The sequence below is a fragment of the Lycorma delicatula genome, chromosome 3 (genome assembly GCF_047948215.1).
Source record: "Lycorma delicatula isolate Av1 chromosome 3, ASM4794821v1, whole genome shotgun sequence".
Taxonomy (NCBI): Eukaryota; Metazoa; Arthropoda; class Insecta; order Hemiptera; family Fulgoridae; genus Lycorma; species Lycorma delicatula.
This window is the reverse complement of record NC_134457.1, coordinates 79,791,003-79,805,610: the sequence shown is the minus strand read 5'-3', so window position 1 is coordinate 79,805,610 and position 14,608 is coordinate 79,791,003. Positions and strand designations below refer to the sequence as shown.

The 14,608-nt window shown below is 30.2% G+C and overlaps 1 protein-coding gene across 1 annotated transcript in view; it reads left to right on the top strand.

The window, feature by feature from the left end:
• The first annotated feature begins 232 nt into the window (after positions 1-232).
• LOC142321156 (RNA polymerase II-associated protein 3-like) overlaps positions 233-14,608 on the top strand; it is a 111,639-nt gene continuing 97,263 nt past the window's right edge. Inside the window, exons 1-4 of the mRNA XM_075359150.1 lie at positions 233-625; positions 3,082-3,207; positions 10,072-10,194; positions 12,390-12,517. Of these exons, the coding sequence (XP_075215265.1) occupies positions 485-625; positions 3,082-3,207; positions 10,072-10,194; positions 12,390-12,517 (518 nt within the window). The 5' untranslated portion in view covers positions 233-484. The remainder of the gene's footprint in view (positions 626-3,081; positions 3,208-10,071; positions 10,195-12,389; positions 12,518-14,608) is intronic.

Below are 14,608 nucleotides of genomic sequence, written 5' to 3'. Positions count from 1 at the left end.
TCATATGGTATATAAATAAATAAATATATTTGTTTAAATAAATTTAAACAGGCTGAAAAAAAATTTCAAAATTGTTCCCCGCACGCTATTTATCCTATATTATAGAGCAATCTTTTTTTTGCAGTTAATGTTTAATATTTATCTCTTGTTTGTAAGTTGGATTTTGAGTACTCAACGAGTTGATAATATTTCCCTGCAGAAGCGCTGTTATTCGCACGGAAACTTTTGGGGTGGAATTTCACCACCATCTAGTACCCGCCGTCTGTTTTGTGTGGTTATGTTTATAAGTGATAATAATTAAACAATCAGTAAGTTTTGTGGTTACTTGTGAACATTTAGATTTGGTTTTGTTTGAGGATTAATATGGTAGTATACGTATGTTAGTTACTTGAACCTTTTTTAAATGTTTCTTCTATAATTTATTTATTCATTAAGTATGATTTTGTTTCTTGCTTAGACGGTTTTGTAAAACTGTTGCATAAGAATGAATAATTCAGTATTACTGCAGAAAACAATTCGTGATAACAATGAGGATCTTACAAATTTCATCACATCTTTAAAACACTGGGAAAGCGATATGAAAAGAAAAGATGCTCAACTTTCTTCCCCATCTGTATCCGAAGAGGTACTGCTATTTATACAGTAATGTGATTTTTATGGCCTGCCTGTTTTTAAGTGTGCTTTTGAAAAAAAATTATTATAATCTTTTTTAAATATTTAAATCTCGTTCTATTACACTACCTAGCTCTTTTTTCTTAGGTTATAGTAGTAACATGAAGTTGGTTATGTTTCCTTTACTACTCGATCCAGTCATTGTATTGTTAGTAGGTATAGGTATTATTTTGTGATCGTGTTCTATAATTTTTTTTTCATTTTGCAGCAGAATAACATCATATTTATGATACAGTATTCATAACCTATTTGATTAGTAAGTTGTTGAGAAGAATTGGTGTGGTTTATGTTTTATTTATTTATTTTTTATTGACAAATGAGAAATTTTTTGAAGTTTTTTACTAGTTATTGTTTATTTTCCTGTTAAAGAAAATAAAATCAGGTCGGTTTGCCAGGCTTGATGTAGTGCATTTAAGTGTAAATATACTTGTAAGCATGTAGACAGAAACAGACTAAGGTCAACCACTCCTGAGATTTGCAGTTAATTGAAATGTGTTTATTATTATTGTTGGGGTAAATTAATTGATAATTAACTGTTTGCACAACTCTTGTCATCTATATAAGTATCAACAAGGAAAAAGTAATGCACTTTTATACTGCCAGTAGTATTCTTTAACTAAAAATAAACAATCATTACGTATAAACTATAGCTTTTACTTTTTTAAAATTCATTTTGTTTTAATAAATAAGAAACACAGCAAAACTACTTATAATACCATACAGTATTATAAAAGATCAATTGTTTTTTATGGCCTCATAAAAATTAAGCTAAAATTTGGTTTTCAGAAGAGGTATGTTTCAAGCTTATCATCTTCATTAGTATGACATCCTTATAAGTTAAAGAAGGCTACTCATCTTTTCTTTTATGAAGCAGCTTTAAAATGTCTTTTCCATCAGTATGTGATTATTTTCTACGTTTGCATTTTTTAGTTTCATCATCAATTTTTTTTCTTATCGATAGTTTGCCTTTTTTATTTCTGAATCATGTTTTTTTTTCAGATTTTATTAAGCTACTCTTTATCTTCTACAGAATCATCACATTTTTCAAACTGTACTAATTGTGATGTACTGTACTAGCAGTGATGTAGTCTTAAACTTGAATTAGGCATCAAAAAGATTTTCATCATATATGACTTAAGGCAGATCCTTTCCAACACTTTTTAATGGTTGGATTAGGTATTTCACTCTATACTGGGGTACTGGTGTAATTATACACCTTTAATATTATTTTACTCAAATTAATTTTTAGTTTTTTATTTACTGCATTTTCCTTTAAAGATCTCCGTTGAGCACTTTTACAGAGATCGTTACTTGTTCAGGACAAATTTTTTATAAAAGTTTAATTGAAGTATATTTAAATTATTATAATTATAGGGAGAATTTTGTCATTATGGTCATTGAAATAAAATGAAATATTCTACTGTATTACAATCTATTGGTAGATAATGAAATTATTATTTTCTATACATTTATATGTATTTTTAAGTGCAAATTATAAATTGTTAATTTAAACAAAATTTATAATATCTGCAAGTCATGATCTTGTTCAGATTTTAACTGTTTGTTAATTTATGTTTTTATTAGTTGGGGGAAGCCACTTGCTTTTTGTTAGAATATTTTACTGTTTTTGTGTCATTGTATTACTTAACTTATAATTTATTCCGTTGTTCACATACATCATAAATTTATTTTTGGCTGTCAAATGGTTTTTATGCTTCAAATTATATATTGAAGGGTCGCCAGTCAGATTCTGTCGCCTCTGGAACTCTGCTAAGTACGACTTAAGATGATGTCTAGCTATATCACAGAGTTTCTTATTTGCCATTTGGCACTTTCCCATATTTTTCTCAGTTGTCTGTGTATATACAAATTTTGTGGATCAACAAGTTAATGTAAAGCTGTGAAAGCATTACTTGGATCGGTACTTATGAAAACATAAAGAAGGAAATGTATACACATATATTAATTATACAGTACACTGTATGTTATCAACTAAATGGTTTTTAATAAAATAAGCAAATAAAGCATGTGAAGTATTTCATTAAATTGTAATTTAGTGTTCAGTAATAACATGTGGTGTGGATTTAGGTGCAGCTGCGATTGTGCAGTTAATTGAGCTAAATTCTTTTAATAGAACTAATTTGTAATGTGACATGTACGTTTACAGTTTTAAACGTATGTATTTGATTATCTTTTTGTAAACTAACCTCTTAAAATGAAATTATTAGAGGATAATCCTGGCCAAGATTTCCAAATGGAGACCACCTGCTTAGTACACTTATTTTCAAAAAGATATATGATTACATATAAACTTTATGTGTGTGCGCATGTGCATGCACATGGGTGAGTGTATGCATGAGTTAAGATATTTAATAAAAAAATTTTTGATTACATTTTATCACTTTTCAGTTTCTGCCTCCTGTTAGATCTAAACCCAGAAAAGAGAAGTCTTCTAAAAAGAAATTAGAAACTAAAAATGAAAAACCAAAAAGAATATCGTCATTTGATTACAGTAAATGGGAAAAGTTTGATGTGGTAAGAATAATAATTCTAAAAATTAAGAAATTGTTGTTAAAACTTTTCTTTAAGTTGATTTGTTTGTTGCTTCTAACTTTTGATTTGACTGGCCAAGTATCTTTGATGTGCTTTCTAAAATCTATGTTTGCATTTATTGTACTGTGTTTATTATAAATTGACTTCTGATTGGCTGGTAAAAAAAGGGAGAGAAAAGATTTTATTATTTACATAAATTGATTTTGTAACTATCTCTTTGGGTTGCATAGTTGTCATTCATGTCTAGGTACTTATAATGTGATGACTTCAGCTTATGTGAATCTTTATTAAAGAATTTTTTACAGGGGATCCAGTCATTAACCAATTTCTCATTGGTTTTAACATTCTAGGTAGACATTCCACCATTTTTTTCTAAAGAGATTTTTGCTCAACATCAAGTTTGTGCTCTTGATTAGGTGATGGTAAAAAAATTATTGTTAGAGCTGTTCAAGTAAAGGCTTTCTATAGTATGTGAAGTGTTTCTGTGTATTGAAGAATTATGAAGAATATTATCCTTTGTGAATTCCTTACTGTTAGCTTTGGACTCCAAGTTTATTTAGCAATTCATGTACATGTAATGTTATTGTATTTTTTAGATTTCATGAATTCTGTAAGTGAAATTTCTTTCACTCATAAATGACTACGTCATTTTTCAATTTGATAATGCGTACTTGAATTTTTTTTGGATTATTAGATGAATAAATGTGTAAGTTCATTCTTTTTCGTAACTTTATTAAAACTTATTTTTTTTATTAAAATATAATAAAAATAAGCTCTTAATGTAATTGGCAGTTACTTGAATGTATGTTATTAAAATACTGAGTTAATTTGAATCATAAGGGTTATCATTAAAGTTTAGCTATTAAAAACATTTTTACCATATTAGATGACTATATAGCATGAAACAGTAAGCAGACTATTGTTAATAGTTGTACTGAGCTCTTGTACTAAAACTTTACTTCATTATAGGTAGAAGTACTACGTAATAAATCTAAAAATTGAATGTTTTCATTTAACAGTTCTTTTTTATACTTAGATTTTTTCAACTTTGAATTTAACATTGCTAATGAAATGATAGTAGTTATACACTGGGTAATTTCTTCCTTTGTCAATGTATTTATTCAGAATTTTCTTTAAAGTTGATACTTATTTTTGGATAATAATTTCATATTGTAGGTCTGAGTATTTGAGGTATATTCATGGTCTTGGAAATGCGTTTTCAAATTAACAAAATAATCATCCTGATTTAAATTCAGTTATTTTTATTTCAATGTAGTATATTGTAAAAAACGTTAGATTTTTCATTCTTGTCTTTGATTCTTATTAATGTCATAACAACCTTTCATTATTGGTTGGTATTCTGTCTAGTGGTAGGTCTTTTACACCACCGTTGTTTTCAGTCATTTCTGTCCCAAGCCTTCCCCATCATTGTTTTGTAGTTTCCAGTTGTCATCTCATCAGTTAATTTATCCTCTACTGACTTCCAATGCTGATGCAAGATTCCATTTCCTCATATCACATAGAGTAAGAAGTTTCTTTTTCTTTTGTATTCTTACCATTTAATCTTATCCCATATTATCTTTCCATATTAGTTTATCCATATTATTTTAGTATATAATCTTTCCACGTTATCTTCTTTAATTCTGTTCAGTACTTCCTTATATCTCAATTTATCCAGCCTTCTTATTTTCTCCATCCTCTTCTTATCCACATCTAAAAGTCTCAGTCCAGTCCCTCTTCCTCAACATCAATGTTTTACTTCCACACAACAACATACTCCATTGATGCTAACCTCTTCTGTAACTCCAAATTTTTATTACATAGTAATTCCAATCTTCTTACTGAAGGCTTCCTTTGCCATTGCTAACCTTCCATTTATTTCTGTTGCACTCTTCCATTCCTCTTTTATCTTTGAAACACAGACTAATTTCCTTTCCTCTCTCTAAATATCCTTAGTATTCCTCTTCAACCATCCTTAATAGCCAAACTGGCTACTAGTGCTTTCCTTTCCTAGATGACAGATTTCCTTTCCCTTTCCTGAAGCCAGACTCTTCCTCTCTTGCATTATGCTTACCAACCTCTGGTTTAGGATTCTTATCAATATTTTAGCAGCATGGGGTATTAAACTTATTGTCTTGTATATTTTCTTGTACCAGTTTCCTTCGGAATTGGTATCATTACTATTTTCACATCTTGAGGCATTTATCTTGCTGTATACCTTGTTACACAGTTCAATTATTTCTTCCACTTCATCACTATTTATATTTCATCTATTCCAGTTGATTTTTTAATTGCATTCTAATATTGATGGTTCCTTACCCTCTCCAGTTACCTTCCACTTCTTTCTATAATTAGTTCCTGAGATTTCTCTCCATCATGTATAGGTCATCTATGTATTCCTTCCATCTCAACCTTTTTTGTCCTCATGTAATTTTTTACTGTCTTTATCTTCAGTTTCTCACATTTACCTTTCCCTGTCCATTTATCCAATATTAATGATTGCTCTTCACCTAAGTATACATCGTATCATACTGTCCTTTCTTTTTTAGATTCTCAATATCATTGCATTTTTACTTAACCACTTTTCCCTAGCTTTTTGTGCTTCCCTCCTTAAGTCATTGTTTAATTTGCAATACATCAATCTTTCATTTTCTCATGCCTTATTCTTATACCACCTTCTTTCTTTATTTTCTTTAGCATTTCTGTTGTTACTCATAGTTTCTTAGCTCTATTTCCCCTATAATAGCTTACATCTTCCTCTACTGTTTTTACTATGAATTTTTTATTCTCATCCAGGTTTCCTCTTTGATTCTCATTTTCCTTTTTTCTTTTGTTATTTAGCTTAACTATCTTTTTCTTATTGTTTTCTCATCCAGTTACTTCAACCTTTCTAAGTTAATTTTCTTATTTAACTTCTCTTTCTCCACTTTTTTTTTTTGAGATCTGCACCTAGTTTTTCTTAATAGCATCAAGGACTTTCTTAGTAGCATTCCTTAACGTTTCATCTACTAAGATATGATCTATCTGATGGCTTGCTTGATTTTTTCATGATTATAGGATAAATGATATTATGACTTGAATGTATAATTAATTAAACAAAAATTCTTTTACAAAAGAGTAAATGGGTTCTCCTGTCTCCCAAAATCTTGTTTGATATATGAGTTCACACTGATTTTAAAATAAGCTGTTTAATATTTATTACATTTTTCATAGTTCTCTCCATTTTATTTAAGTAAGATTCTATTTTTGGTTATGATTTATTAATTTATACTCTATTCCAGAATTTTCCAAATATCCAATGCAGTTTTGTTGATTTGAGTTCTAGGAAGCTTAAGTCTCTTGTTCATGTATTGAGTAAATCTGTGACTTGTTTAATGCCTGGTTAACCTAAGCAGGATATTTCATAGAATTCTCAGTTTTTATTTTCATCCTGGTGTCCTCATTGTTCTCATTCTTCTTTTTTCTCTCCTTAATTCCCTTTGCTAGTTTTTCTCCTATTGTTTCCTCATCTAATTCTTCAAATTTTCTAAGTTCCATTTTTTAACTACTTTGCATTCTCTACTTCAAAGCTATTATCATTTCCAGCATAAGTAGCACATGATCGCTATTGATATTTGCACCTGGTAACCTATTGGCTTTTGTAACAGCATTCCTATACCTTTCATTTACTAAGATATCTATCTGACAGCATACTTGTCCTCAGGGAATATCCACGTATATCTCCTCCTTTCATAATTTGTGAACTAACTGTTGGTTATAAATAATTTTTTCTATTGGCAAAATTCTATTAATCTGTTCTCTTTTCCATTCCTTACCCCTAATCCAAATGTTCTTACCACAGTTCCTTCTTCACCTTTTCTGACCACAGCATTCTAGTCTCCCATTAGTACCTTACAGTAGTCTTTTTCTGTCTTTATTATATCTTCATTACTCTTATATATCTCAGTATTTTCTTCATAATTCAATGTTGGCATATGTACTTTTACTATAACTAAATTTTTGGTTACATCCCAGTCCTTTATAAATCTGTCATTCATATAACGTAATTCCTGTACCCATTTTGCTACTTTATTCCTCATAATTATTGCCACTTCAGTTTCCCTTTTTTCTTCCAGAATAGAATTGATAACTTCTTCAATTTTCATTTCACTCTCTCCTTTCCACCTTCCTTCACTTAGTCCTAATGTATTCATATTATTTATCTTCATTTCCCTCCTGAGATTCTCTACATTTCCACATCATCAGCAATGTCATTGCAAATCCAATATGCAGTTGGTCCTTCAACTTCTTTTGTCTGGGTATCCAAAGAGAAATATTTTAACTCTGGGACATTTGATGTAGAAGCCAACATCATACCGTAATGCAAGGAATTATCGCTAAGAGTGATACTATGGTAAAACGGAAAAAATGGATTCTGCCATTGAGTTCTGTTTTCTAATACCGTTGACTTTCTGAAGAAGTTCTGCTCTTGGGAGCAGTTTCCCATCCTCAGGAATATATAATGCCTTGTACCACCACTGCTCATGTATGCTTGGAGGATGCCATTGGCACTTGTAGTGGGGGGGAACTTATTTTGCAGGAGTAACTCAGTTCTTCATTCATTAGTTTCTTGTATATACTAGCTGTTAAAATAAACAATAATTTCACCCCTCTACCTTGGGTAGGTGAACATCAGGATTTTCTTTTTACAAATCTCGGTACTAAAAAGCATATTCATAAATTTTCTTGTACTTTTGGAGAGCGACAATGTTTATGATACATTATTATTATTATAATGTAAAATCATGGCTACTATAAATGTGACACAATTACTGACGGATCTTTGCAGTGCTGTGTAGTTCCACTTGCAAAAAATGAGTCAGTCTATGATCTCACAGTTTGTGGAAATGACAATGACATTTTCTTTTTTCATCATGTGTTATATTATCATTTAACAGAAATACATTCTGTTGACTTACATCCCCATTCTGTTCAGTTATTTACCATTTGGCAAATAACTGAACAAACTAGTGGATTATTGGTGGCTTTTGGGTATATTCAAATTGCTGTGGAAACCAGTTTATTTTCTGTAGCCTATTGGAAGTCAATTTTGAATAGCCCTTATGTAAGTTTACTGAACATTTTAGTCGTAATTTGAAACATTATTTGTTTATTCACTTTACCTTCAAGGGACTACAATATCAGCAATCTACTTCGTCTTTTAGAGTTGAGTGCTTTCAATAATTGTTAACCATGTTAGTCTAAAATTATACAACTATTAATCATTCTTTTATATTAGATATAGGTATTAATTTTAATACCTATATAATGTTTTTATTTATTAAAAATATTAATTATTGAAGGTGTTACATTAGATTAGGTATTAAAATGTTCTAGATACATATGAAGTCATCATTTGATTTCTTGCATTGCGTATGCTTATTTATATTTTGGTTAATGATATCTAAACTTAACAACTAATATTGTAAATGAAAAGAGGTTCATTGTTGAATTCAGTGATAACTAGCATTTTGAAAAAATAAGAAATTTTATTAAATAAACAAATTTTATTTGTTTTTATTAGAGAAAAGAACCTTTCTCTCTTTACATGTATAAGGCTTTAAGTTTTGAATGTTTAAAATCATTATTTTGGTTTGGCTAAACAAAAGTATTTGATTGATATTTTTAGAATTACGTAATATGCATTTGTAGCAATGAGATATTTATATTTTACTGGGAGAACTCTGCGGCACTTTTAAAGACAACAAAGGAGAAAAACTATAAAAAAAGATAAAATAAACAGTAATAATGAAAACAATTAACACCTATTTTTCTTAGGCCTTTAGACATACCACGTTTCATGACTGAAATTGGTGTGTGGGAGAGATGGCTTGGAGTGTGATTTTTTTCTTTGCTTTATTTACTATGATGAATGTTGAATACTTGTGAATTTTTAGAATAATGTTTGATCAGACTCTGTGTGTTATTAACTTGGAAGAAGAATGTATTTATTGTATTAATTATTGTAATAAATAACTAAAGATAGCATATTTAAGTACAAACATTTTTGGGCTTTTACATTCAAATAATCATGTGAGCCCAGCGTCTTCCAGATCTTCCAATTTGACAAATTCCCACTGAACTGATGTGATATCCCTAACAAAATGTTGAAAGAGAGAACTAAAAGATGATCTGCTGATATGGCTGATCAACAAATTTCCATTTATTGTGTAACAAATTGGTGGAAAGAGAGAATGTAATTGCCTAAGAATTTTAACAGAACTTTCTTGAATATTTGAAACCAAAATCCACTTTGCATGTAGAATGTGTACTGACCTACATTAGATATACCTAATATTTTGACTTAAAACATATTTAACCCCTTTTTATGTGGTAAATTTTCATTTTGTTTGTATGTTTAAAGAAAAGAATGAATATTACTCAGTCAGTTAATGTACTCATATGTATGAATTCTGTTATTCCTTGAATCAAATGCTTTATTGAAAGACAGACATATATAAGAAATTTTGATATAGCTACATAAGGAGTAGATGATGTCACTGCACCCAACTAGCATTAGTTAAGTAAAGTTGAAGTATTCTATATTATTTTACAGTTTTATCAATAATTAGGTTATACATTTTTACAAGTCTGGATGGATCCTACTAGCAATCCTTTGATTAAAAAGACCACCTTCAGTCTTTTTGATCTATTTTCATCATCTGTTCAGTTCTGAGATTTTTTTTGTAAAGCATGCAAATAATTTACTCTATCAACTTGTGAATTTATAAATTTACTATTTACTGCAATTGGATCTCCATATAATTTTAATGTTTATTTTGTAAATAGTTATTTAATACTGTTTAGGAGAAAGCATGTGAAGATATTGATAATGGAGTTGATATTAAAGACATTGCAGAGGAATCTGATGATGATGAGGAACAAGAAATTGAAAAACTGCGACAACAGGCTATTTATGAAAAAGAATTGGTAAGATCTTCTTTGTTACCATTTAAGCACTCATTTCTTCTTGAGCATTACTATATCAGTGTTTTATTAATGCACAACAAAAATATGACATTTACTCTTTAAGTATGTTTAAAAGTTCTAAACTTTCCAAATGAATTTGAGTAAAAAGTAATAATATGTTTATCATAACAGTTGTTTATAATCATAGCCAGTTTATAAATAATTTTTTTTTATAATACTTGTAGTATTTCTGCCATTTTGATCATGGTTATTTTTTAGTATTTTTTTTTTTTTTTATTACTTGCCCAGTCCATCGCAAGTTGCCTAGTGAAAAATAAAAATGTTGCTGACAAAATGTTTTTTTTTTATTGAAAGTTAGTGTCATTCAGATTTTTGAAAGCAACAGTTACTTTCTTTTTTAAATTTTTCGTTTCCTTTTGTAAAAGCAATTTCATAAAGTAAAGGCTTGTCTAATTTTGGGTATTTTTATTAGGTTAGTTGAAATGGTAATAACTATTTAATTTTTAAAATGATCAGTCTTAAAAAAACTGTCCTGTATAAAAAATCTTTATCTTTTTAAATATTTTTAAAGATTACTGAAGGAAATGACTTTAAACATTAAACAATACATTTAAGACAACAAAAACTTACAAATTCAGAATTTAATTTTTTTTTTTCCAAATAATGATGGTCTTATCTTGAATAATTTTTTTGGGTGATGTTCTACTCCTGTGTATTCTATTTACTGATATGGTTGGATCATACTCTTGCTTTTTGCATTCCTCAAATATGGCATTTTGCTTGAAACTGGCCAGTTTTGAATTGAAATTATTATAAGAGATACTTGATACTCATGTTTAAGTATTATTTTCAGATTTTCATAAATGTATCTCTTTATGATAAATTACTCCATAGGTAAGATTTCATTCTTTCTTCATCGTTGTCACCATCACTGAGACTTAAGTAGTGTTTCAAGAATCTTACAGAAAATTTAACTAAAAATTTCATATTACTTTGGATATTATTGCTGAAAACATTTTGTTTGTAGGATGAAGTTCAAGTCACTTTAAGTTAAGGACAAATCTTCAAGCCACTTTAGATTCTTTGGTATATTTTTTAAACAACAATCATTAAGTATGTTGTAGATGCCTTTGTTTATAAGTGACCATTTAAAATATAATACTAGAGTTGCCCACACTTTTCAAAAAAGGTGTCTACATAGTGACATCACAAATGTTTCCTCAAATATATAAAGTAGGACATTTATTCTGATGATTTATCAGGAATTGGTACAAGAAATAAAAAAATACTTTACAAACATTTGTCGTCACATCTTAGGTTTCAGTATTGAAGTAAACTGCATTGCTTTGTCCAACGGAAAAAATGGTTTTGGTGAAATTGGTGGGACAACAAAAAGAGCAGCTAACAATATGGCCTTACAAACATTATATATAACAAATTAGTTGCAGTAGATGATGTATACAAGTTTTATTTTATTTGTATGGTATATCATATATTTGTGTTTCAAAGAAGTGCAAGCTAATTTATTGAAACTGAAGCAGAGATTTAAAAATTATGTAAAAGTTTTAATCATAAGGCTATATACCATGCAGGTTCCCAAATCTCAGATGTACGGTGATTAGTAATTGTACACATTCAAAATCTAAAACATTATGGTGATTGCAGTACTTCATCTGTCTCTAGGTATAGTTCATTTTCATTATAAAAAAAATTTTGCAATGTGGTAAGTGGTGTATTGTTACAATAAAAGGCATAAGTGAAGAAATAGCTTGCTAATGCACTTCTATCCTCAGCTTGAGACTAATATCAATTCTTTACTCAAGAAGTGGTTTTAAGGGAGTCTTCATTGTTAAAAAAACTTTTGAAACTGTAATGTTGTGTTGTCTTGAATTGCATTTTCAGGCACTGTTTTGGTTTACTTTAGAATAATTTTTAAAATGTCTTGTATATAGAGTATGGTTATTTTTTAGAATAAGCTGATTTTTGCCTCAAGATTGATAGGTTAGAAAATGAAAATGTTATTGCAGTTGGTACTAATCTAAAAAAAAAACAAAATTGGCAACGAGAAAATTAAAAAAAAAAAAATGAGTCAGCACTATTCATTATTAATATATACAATTTGAATAGAGTGATCCTTTTCTAGTGATTCTTCATAATGGATTTTATTTTTAAATATTAAATTATTTTTGTTTTAGGGTAATAAATATGTAAAAAAAGAGAAATGGAAAGAAGCAATTGAACAATACACAAAAGCTATCAAATGCTTTGATAAAGATGCAGTATTCTATGCTAATCGAGCACTTTGTTACCTTAAAATTAATAAGTAAGTAGTAATATGCTTTTGAATTTTTGTAATATTTTAAACTAATTTTTCTTAACCAATCTGCTATCAGTCTGACAATATTATATCAGTGTAAACATAAGTTTTGTAATACTTTTTCATTTCATTGAGCTGAAATATTTCAAATATAATTTATATTTGATCTGTTAGACTTCTGGTAATTTTTTTTTCCAATTTGACCAAGGGTTTTCTATCAGTAAATCTTTTAAGAGCAAATTATTTAAACCAAGACATTAATATAAATCAAGTTATTAAGACATAAGCCAAGGTATTAAGTTTTTAAAATTTTTTCCATTACATTACAATTTTACATGGTATTGTTTAAAAGTATAAATTTTATTTTCCCAATTACTAATAAGAAAAAAGTTATTATAAAAAAGTTTAACAAGAAGCAGTTTTTTTTGTTAATCGATAATTAAGGCATCAGAGGTAATGTTCAAAGTGTTGTCCTTCTCCCTAACGAGGACTCTTATTCTTTAAGACTTTGGGGGTTGTTGGCTCTAGTCTCTGCAGTTTTTATTCCCACTATACACAGAGCTGCAGAACACTTTAAACTATACACATGCACTACACCCAGAACACTACACAAATTGCAACATACTAGGTGCTACCCAAAAGTTCGGTAATTTTACCATAAAAATAAAATAGCTTACCATAACTTATAATTTTTCCTTCAAAGTAATCCCCTTGGGCATTGGTACAGCGATCCCAGCGTTTTTCCCATGATTCCGTGCATCCCTGGAAGTCTGCAGGTGTAAGTGTTCAAAGCATGTTCTGTGTTTCTTCCTGAATCTCCTCAATTGTGTTAAAACGACGGCCTTTCAATTGAAATTTTATTTTCAGAAAGAGAAAAAAGTCGCATGGGGCAAGGTCTGGCGAATAGGGTGGGTGGGGAATCACTACCGTCTTTAGAAGCCAAGAAATTCTGAATGGCTAGTGATGTGTGCGCGGGCGCATTGTCATGGTGCAGAACCCAGCTGTTGTACCCCACAGATCTGAACTTTGCACCTAATGCTTTCACGTAACCGCTTCAAAATTTCACAATAGAACATCCCATTGACAGTTTGACCAAGAGAAACAAATTCCTTATAGATAATGCCTTTGATGTTGAAAAAAACAATCATCATGGACTTCACGTTGCTGTGAACTTGGCATGCTTTTTTTGGCCGCGGTGAACTTGGCAACTTCCACTACGATGACTGCTGCTTAGTTTCAGGGTCATACCCGTATACCCATGTCTCATCACCGGTTATGATGTTGGAGATGAAGTTACGGTCATCTCTTGCTGAATTTTTCAATTCACTACAGACAGCTACACAATGTTGTTTCTGGTCGCTGTTCAATAGTCTCGGTAGGAATTTTGTAGCAATGCGTCTCATGTTCAAATTGTCCGACAAGACGTTGCACGGACCCATATGACATTTGTATGATTGCACAAACATCATGGATTGTTTGTCTACGATCTGCAACAATAGCCTCTCAAACTTTTGCGATGTTTTCTGGTGCTTGTTGGTGGTCTTCCTGAACGCTCTTCGTCATAGACTGTCGTTCGTCCATCTTTGAATCGTTTCTACCACAAAAAAGTTTTACTTTTACTCATAGCATTGTCACCAAATGCTTCCACAAGCATGCGATAAGTTTCTGTACCAGTTTTTTTAAGCATGAAGCAAATTTAGTGCAGGTTCTTTGCTCTTTTAAATCTGCCATTTAGAACTTTGCCGAAGCAGTAAAACACAACGTTACACAACCGCACAAAAGTCAACAATGCAGCCTCTCACCGTCACAGCTGTTGGAACACTGATTCACAAAGAGTACTGTTAGCCACATCTAGTGGCAGCAGGTCGTACCAGCAATGGTTCGCACGTGAAATTCTAATTCCCCGAACTTTTGGGTAGCACCTCGTATACCCTTACACAATTATACAACAACATTGTATACTATTTCTTCTTAGACTTACACTTGGTGGTATTGTGACACTTTACAAAATGCAATTATAACCTGAGGTGAAAACTGTCATGCCGAAGGGTGGATGGTCCTATGCAGTGAGTCTTGAACGATGTCCTGGGTACCTGG